This window comes from Perkinsus marinus (genome assembly GCF_000006405.1).
Source record: "Perkinsus marinus ATCC 50983 genomic scaffold scf_1104296953538, whole genome shotgun sequence".
Lineage (NCBI taxonomy): Eukaryota > Perkinsozoa > Perkinsida > Perkinsidae > Perkinsus > Perkinsus marinus.
In genome coordinates, this window is record NW_003208445.1 from 108,032 (window position 1) to 115,506 (window position 7,475).

General features: G+C 52.0%; 1 protein-coding gene across 1 annotated transcript; it reads left to right on the plus strand.

Moving 5' to 3' along the window:
• Positions 1–1,103: 1,103 nt before the first annotated feature.
• Pmar_PMAR007954 (hypothetical protein) lies at positions 1,104–6,608 on the plus strand (the record flags this gene model as incomplete). Its single annotated transcript, XM_002776421.1, has 1 exon — positions 1,104–6,608. One exon carries the CDS (start codon positions 1,104–1,106, stop codon positions 6,606–6,608), a length of 5,505 nt encoding a protein of 1,834 aa, XP_002776467.1.
• Positions 6,609–7,475: the final 867 nt, after the last annotated feature.

A 7,475-nucleotide genomic window follows, 5' to 3' on the forward strand; every position in this document is an offset into this window, starting at 1 on the left:
TAGATATCATTGCTAGCCGAGTATTGAGACCATACCTGCAACCACTTGGGTAGCGTACTGCAACAGCTTCAACTCTAAATTAGGGAGCATGCCGCTGTATCTAGGAGGGGCACACAGGAATGAGGTTTGTAAGAATGCTAGTCACTGAGCAACCTCCTACCCTGACTGCTGGAGACGATGCATGACTTGGTCGTGGACTTGCATGAGGATAGCCTGTTCCTTCAGGGCATCCGCGCATAGACGAAGGTTTCCCCTGGGACCATAGCACTCTTCAGGAACCGATACCTTCTCAGTGAATCTAGAACGACCATCATAGGAAGGTAGAGCGGGGACTACGGAGGTCTCACCCTCCCAGAAGTTGATCCTGAGAGTCCTGTCCTGCCATGACTAAGTGAAATAGTCCTTGGAGGAGAAGAAGTGATGAGAACAGGAATGATGACTGCATATTAGCCAAGGAGAGCGATATGGAAAACTACAACGGTGCAAATGATGACTGTCCGGACCGACCAAGGCGACTACAGAGCAAGAGGGCAGTGGAAGAAGGCTAGAATCTCGTCGTTCGGTTGTGGTTTGTCACGTCACATGCTGGTGTCACGTCTCGCCCTGCAACGACTCGTGGGCGAGCGAGATTTGTGGACGGGTGCAAGCGTTATGCGATATACACAGGTATACATCGCCGAGCGGGCAGGGCCCCAGCGAGGCGCGGAGGCACGTGGTAGGGGAAGCTACCCACTGTAGTGAAAAGTTGTCTACATATCGTCAACATCGATTAGTTGGGCGTGCGCCATAGGTGTCGGAGACGCGTGTTGTTGGTATCGTCTTCAACCCTTTTTCTTGTTGTCCTTATGCCGCCCGTATTTCCCATATTAACCCCAGCACCTGGTGTTGCGTCACATGGTTCGGCACAGATAGAGGAACCGCTCCCAGAAACCCTACAAACTTTGGCGATCTCGGTGGGACAGGAAGTCGGCAGGGTTGCAGGGGAGCCGAGGCTGAGTGCTGACAAACTCACTGATTTGGTGAACATCGTGGTGGGCGGCATAGGGGAGGACTATGAGCCGGCGGAATGGGCTTCAGTCGGGCAGTTTATTGTGAGTGAAGTGATGGTAGAGCTAGATATTGAAGAGCTGGAGACCCCAGAAGAGGATCCTATCGCGGGTGAGGCTCGGGACAACGTCAGAGTCCTCGGAGAGTTTCTTGCTTTGGAGCTCGAACTCAAACGCATCCTATCGGAGGGATCGGAGGACCGTAAGCGGTATTTGAGAACTCTGCGACGTTCAGCGCGAGATCGATTGTATGCTGAGGAATTGTCCCCATATGCAGTGGATCTTCCCGAGCCGTTTGTTGGGCGGTATACTCAAGCTCGGATACAACATCTGAGGAGGAGGAAGAGTGCGGAGCAGGCGCAGAAGTCGGAGTACGCCATCGGTGTGAAGTCCCTGTCGGGAGTATCGGCAGTCGAGAAAGAGCTGGGAAAGACAGGCTCAGTACCAGTGAGCGGGCAGCCAGATCGGAGGGCGGGGTCACGTCCAGAACTCACAGAAGAGCTTGTGGAAAAAATACGCAAGGCTGCGGAGGCCACAAAGGCACCACCAGGAGGTTGCTTTGTGGTTCGTGAGGGTGATACCCAAACGTTGGCGGAGTTTCGGGCCTACTTCCAGACCATTGCGAATCAAAGAGGCTGGGGGGATGTGCATGCTTTCTTCTGGTTGGCGAAGTTTGTCGATACAGCGCTATGGATAAATATTTCCTTGGCGCACGGGCCTCTTATTGAGAATACGTTAAGTAGAGCATCCTACGCCAAGGCAGTGCAGATCGTCTGGGATTCTCTCGAGCGCCAGAGCGGCGGTGACAAGCAGAGGGAGGTGCTGTTGACGGAGGCCCAGAAGTTGGTGCAGAAGAACGGAGAGACTCTGATGACTTTCCTTTATCGTGTCAATAGCTTCAAGCAGAAGTGTCATCTCGTAGGGGTTCATCAAGATGCGACTCACTGGTTGTCGCTTGCCAGAATAGGGATGCGGGATGAATTCTCGAAAAGTCTCGGTTATTTGATGAGGGCCGGAAAACCTGACATCACATGGGAGGACTGGCTGGTTGCCATGGAAAGGGTTGCGCCTGCCTCATCGGCTCCCGGAGTCAGGTGTGTTGAAGTTGCAGAGGCACAGGATGCCAAGGCAGTGCAGTCGCAGGGGAACGATCGCCCGCCCCGGAAGGAGCCTTGGGTGGGAGGTTTCCGTGGGAGATGCTATGCCTGTCAACAAGTTGGGCATATGAAGCGGGATTGTCCTAACCGCCCAGCGTCTAAGAAAAGTGCGGTCAAGGAGTCGATGGCTGCTGAGGGTGGTGGGGCTCAAAAAACGGACGGATCGGTGGCAGAAGCAGATGGAGGACGTTCACTGGATCGTCAGGATGCTTCTAAGACATCGTTGCAAATCACTAGCAACAACTTTGCCGTCGACTGTCTGGCGACCTCAGCGACAACTGAATCCTTTGCTCTGAGGAACACCGACGAGGTTCCACAGGTTTCTCTGCGTTGTGGGGATAAGAAGTTCGAAGCTTTGCTCGACACAGGATCGTCGTGTTCGTTGATATCGGCATCACTGGTGAACGAATTGGAGGAGCGGAATTGTATCGCAAGGCTCGGTGACCCGCCAGTGCTGATTCGATATGCTAACGGTGAGGAAGAACATGCGGGCGGAGAGGTCATCATTCACACTAAAATGGGCGATAATGAGTGCTTCTTACCATTCTTGATTGTGCCTCGACTCGGTCGCGAAGGCGGTGTAATCCTGGGTCGTAGGGCGCTCAGGTTACTTGGCATCTCAATCAATTTCCCCCAAGATTCTGTCGAGGAGAGATCTCAATTACGGCAAGCTTTTGACCGGTACAAGTTCTCCGATAACTCTCCGCAAAGACCTCTACGGGAATTGGGTCACGAAGAAGAGGAGGAGTTATGTGCGCGGATCGAGTGCTTTCACAGTAACGGCGAGCTGTACGTTTCTGATGATCCCGTAAGAGAACTTCTGGAGGAGAATGTTGCGGCAAACGCTGCTCTGGGTGGTTTTCGGGACTCCCTCGATATAAAGGTCTCCGAGGCTTTGAGCAACGAGAGTCAGCAGATTGTGGCAACATCTTCCGGGGATCTGTCCGACGAAGTTGTCGTTGATCGTCTCTTGGAAGCCCTCTCGAGATGTGAACCCATACCTTTATCGGAAGGGTACGCACTGCGACTAGACCGCAACAGTGTTGATGGCAGAAGATTTGATGGGCAGAAGTTCCAGTTCGTGGCTCAATGGCATCTGAAGGATCCAGTTTCGGGCACGCAAAGGCCTTGGTCAAGTGACCGCATGATTCGACAGCTTACAGAGGCCGAACGTGCCGAGTTTTATACTCATTGTGGTGAATATGAAAAGCAAGGCTGGTGGAGTCCTGAAGAAAGCTGCGGAGGGCCAAATGAGGTGGAGTGTCCCTATGGAACTATCTTCCCTGTTAGACAGTCGGGAGACGATGGCGTCGGTCTTGATGCTCAACTGCTGCCCATTGTTGGGCCGGCGGTGTGTAAGACCACTAAGACCAGACCCGTGGCAGATCTACGACTCGTGAATTCCCTCAGTCCGCCGGTCAGTAATGAGCAGCATACCACAGCAGAGGCTGCTAGATCTTTGAGAAGTTCTCTCAGGGAAGGGGATACTATTCGACAGTTCGACCTATCGAAGGCGTTCTACTGTATCGGTGTTGAACCCTCAAACCCGGATGGTCGGGTGGTGCCACTTCGTCTTGCTGTCGGTCATAAACGCTTTACCTGTCAACGACTTGCCTTTGGACTGGCTTGTGGCCCAATTGTGCTCCGTGGATCGCAGCGGATATTGTGGATGGTGGTGGACAAGGCCCGCAGTTTGCTTGGTTATGAGAAGGTGTGTACCATCCCTGTCATGGACGACTTCCTCTTATGGGGGGATCCGAAGGCAGTCCAGGCAGTCGAAAGACTGTTGCTCAAGGTATGGGAGGCTACGGGTTTCCAATGCCCCGAATCCAAAAGGACATCATGGGGTGAGGAAGCTACTCGTTGGTTGGGAAGCCACTGGAGTTGGCATAGGGGATCACTTAAGTTGGTTCGGCCGCGTGTAGGTGGTGTCGCTCTGGGAGATGTCGACAGTCTTACGAAGCGCCGTGTGTTCCAAGCTGCTGGCAAGTTCACTGAGATTAGTGGTGGTGTCAATGAGAGCCTTGCTCGAGCTCATGCGGATTGTGCGAGGGTTCTAGCCAGCAACGCGTCTACTTGGGATGCCCCCGAGCCCGGAAATGATTGGGCTTCGCCGGCATCCGTGCATCTGAACCTGTCCCTGAAGTATTGGGACCAGGCGGCAGCCGTAGAAGATGCAAACTTGTGCCTCTTCACGGGAATAGAAAGCATTATTGCTGAGGTAGACGCTTCCGCCGGAGGATACGGTTTCGTCTGGAAGGACTCCAACTCGGGAAAAGTCATCCGCTCGGAAGCAAGGGTCCAAAGCAAATCTATGGCTTTAGGATCATGGCATTGCAACCGACGTGAATTATTCGTCATTGCTGCCTGTTTACGCCGTCTCGATGAAGATGCCCATCTATTTGTTAACTTACGGCATATTGAGATACGGGGTGATAGCCGAGTCGCGGTCCATCAAGCAAACCCGTGGCAAGTTCCGGTCTGTAAGAGCATTGAGAAGCGAGCTATCATGCGTCTCCGGGGGGTTATTATTGAGGTCGCCCACGCGTTCAGGTGTTCGGCGCCTCCGGTCACGGTGGTCTTCTCTCATCTTCCAGGGACGGTAAATCACATTGCTGATGTGCTGTCGAGGGTGTCTTTAACTATGAAGTACCAGCCAATATCTGATGCTTCGCTTCACATGCAGGTGGTTGCTTCCGTCTCCTGTGACGCAGTCGAAGTCCATTCTTGGTTGTCGGACGAGGGGGCGGGTGTTTGGTCAATCCCTTCCTTCCGCCAGTGGGTGAACCTGCTCTCTTTTTTTAGAGGCTGGCGAGGGCAGGATGCTCCTGAATCGTCCAAAGCATCACTCTTCTCCAACTTTCTGAAGGTGAAGCAGGAGAATGATCCTTTTTGTTTGAAGATTACCGATGGCCTTGATGCCCAAGGGAAGAGTGTTATCGTGGGTTTGCCTTATACCTTCGAGTTGCACAATGGCCTCTTATACCGTTTACGTCCCGATCTGCCGTTTGACGAGGGCCCACGGAAGCAGCTGGTGGTTCCACAGTGCTTGATAGCGGACTTTGCTCAAGCAGTGCACCAGGAATGTGGTCACGCAGGCCTTACGGCTACCTTGGCCGTACTCTTCAGTGAGGTTTGGGCACCTGGTATGAGGAAGATTACTCGTAAGGCTCTTCGAGGCTGTTTAAGCTGTGCTTTGACCCGCGACAACGGTACTAGGGCCCAGGTCTCCTTCGGTGCCAGCAAGATTCCTTTGGCTCCTTATGACTGTGTGGGAATAGACCTGTTTGGTCCTTTACGTCGTCCGTCCGTCTTGGTAATTGGTGCGGGTTCCGCTCAGCGTTTCCCGCAAGGGGGCGATGATGATGGTAGGCAAGTTCTCAGTGTCATAGATCGTCTGAGTGGTCATTGTTCCTTCTATTTACTGGACAGCGGCAGGGCCAAGGATATTGCAGATACCCTGGAACTTCATTTCTGGCGTGTTGGAAAATGGCCGAAGGAGCTGTGGTGTGATAATGCCAAGAACTTCGTTGAGGCTACTCCCTTGGTTAGCTTCCTTATGATGATCGGTTGTAAACTGCGGACTATTCCTGCTTACACACCTCAATGCGGCTTCTGGGAAAGGAAGCACAAAGAGGTCTCGGAAACTCTTCGCTCTTGTCTGCATTCCAACCCCCAGGCGAGTTGGAAGTGGCTGATTGCGATTGCAGAGGCCAGAGCTAATCTCGTAAGTGGTGCGCACGAGAGAATCTATGGATGGAAGCCTCAAAGTCCTATCATCGGTGCCCTTTCGGCCCAGGTTGCTGAGTCTTCAAGGGTCCCTATGAATTTTAGAGGTAGCGAAGCAGCTGCGAAGGCAGAGGCGAGATCCCGTGCTAAACAGAGAGATGAGCTCTTGCAGGTCTTTGCGGAAGAATGGCTGCAAGCTCGTGAAACTTTGGCCAGTAAATTCGCGGGGAAGATCGTTAAGAGGGGCGGATCATTGCCTGTTGAGGTCGGGGATCAAGTTATTCTTTTCAAGCCCGGACATATTCAGGGTCCCAAGCTATCTACTAAAGCTTCGGGACCATATTTGGTGATCAGGAAGCTTAGCAGTCAGTGTTTTGAAATCGGGTCGAATTCTGATGGATCGAAGGCGCAGAGGACGTGGGTGGTTCATAGCTCAAGGATTCGTAAGTTTGAGGCTATTGGTGCTGTCGACGAGGCTGGTGGTGAGACCGATGTCGATCCTATTCCCGACCCGAGATTAACTGACAAGTTGTGCCCTATCTGCAAGGAACGTCGAGCTGGTACTCTTATTTGTTGTGACAATTGTGATCATTGGTTCCACGTGGACTGCACTGATTATGATGGCCAGCAAGATTTCTGGTACTGTGCTCTTTGCAATGCGGCACGAGAGCAGTGATATGACAACTCCCCTACTCTCGTGAGGGGGCGAATTGTAGTGAAAAGTTGTCTACATATCGTCAACATCGATTAGTTGGGCGTGCGCCATAGGTGTCGGAGACGCGTGTTGTTGGTATCGTCTTCAACCCTTTTTCTTGGTGGATCCCGCGCCGGTTTCGCCAAGAAACCCAACCCATCGCCTTAACAAAATTGCGCGCGCTGGGGTGGGGGCCCCGGGCGCGCGCTAAAATCAAACCGGCATTACCTGCGGCTAGAGTATATAGGCAAAATGAAGGCATCTTCTCGCGACCTAGCCGTTCAATTGCGTTGAGTTTTAAATAGCATACGTAGCAGCCCGACACAGGTTGAGCACGCACTAGTCTGCACAAATGTAACACAACAGTTTCGACAAGGAGCCGATTTAAAATGACCGCAAGTTCGAATCCCAGGCCCGACAGTTTTAAATCTTCTATTCATGTCACAAAAACCTAGCGGAGCGATGCAGTCCGGCAAGATTCACGCAATTGTGCTGTCTCTGAAAGTCGTTTCCGCCCGATTCGTGCAGCTCAGTTGGTAGAGCGCCCGCCCATCATGCGAATTTACGCAGGTTCGATTCCCACGGTTTGCGTTTTTCATATATCTTCGTAAAACGTGTGCGTAATGTTGGATTGCTCACTTTAATCTCCTATTATCTGTAAACAACGAATAACAACGTCGGATGATGTATATTTGTGTTGGACAATATGATCTCGATATCTTTTCGAGAAAGATGTTGAGTCAGATGATTGTGCGATGTTGTAGAAGTATCCGTTTCCACGATTACTCATTTCTCGTATGTATCCGGAACGTTTTTAATATTTCCTTTAGATATAAGTATGTAACACAA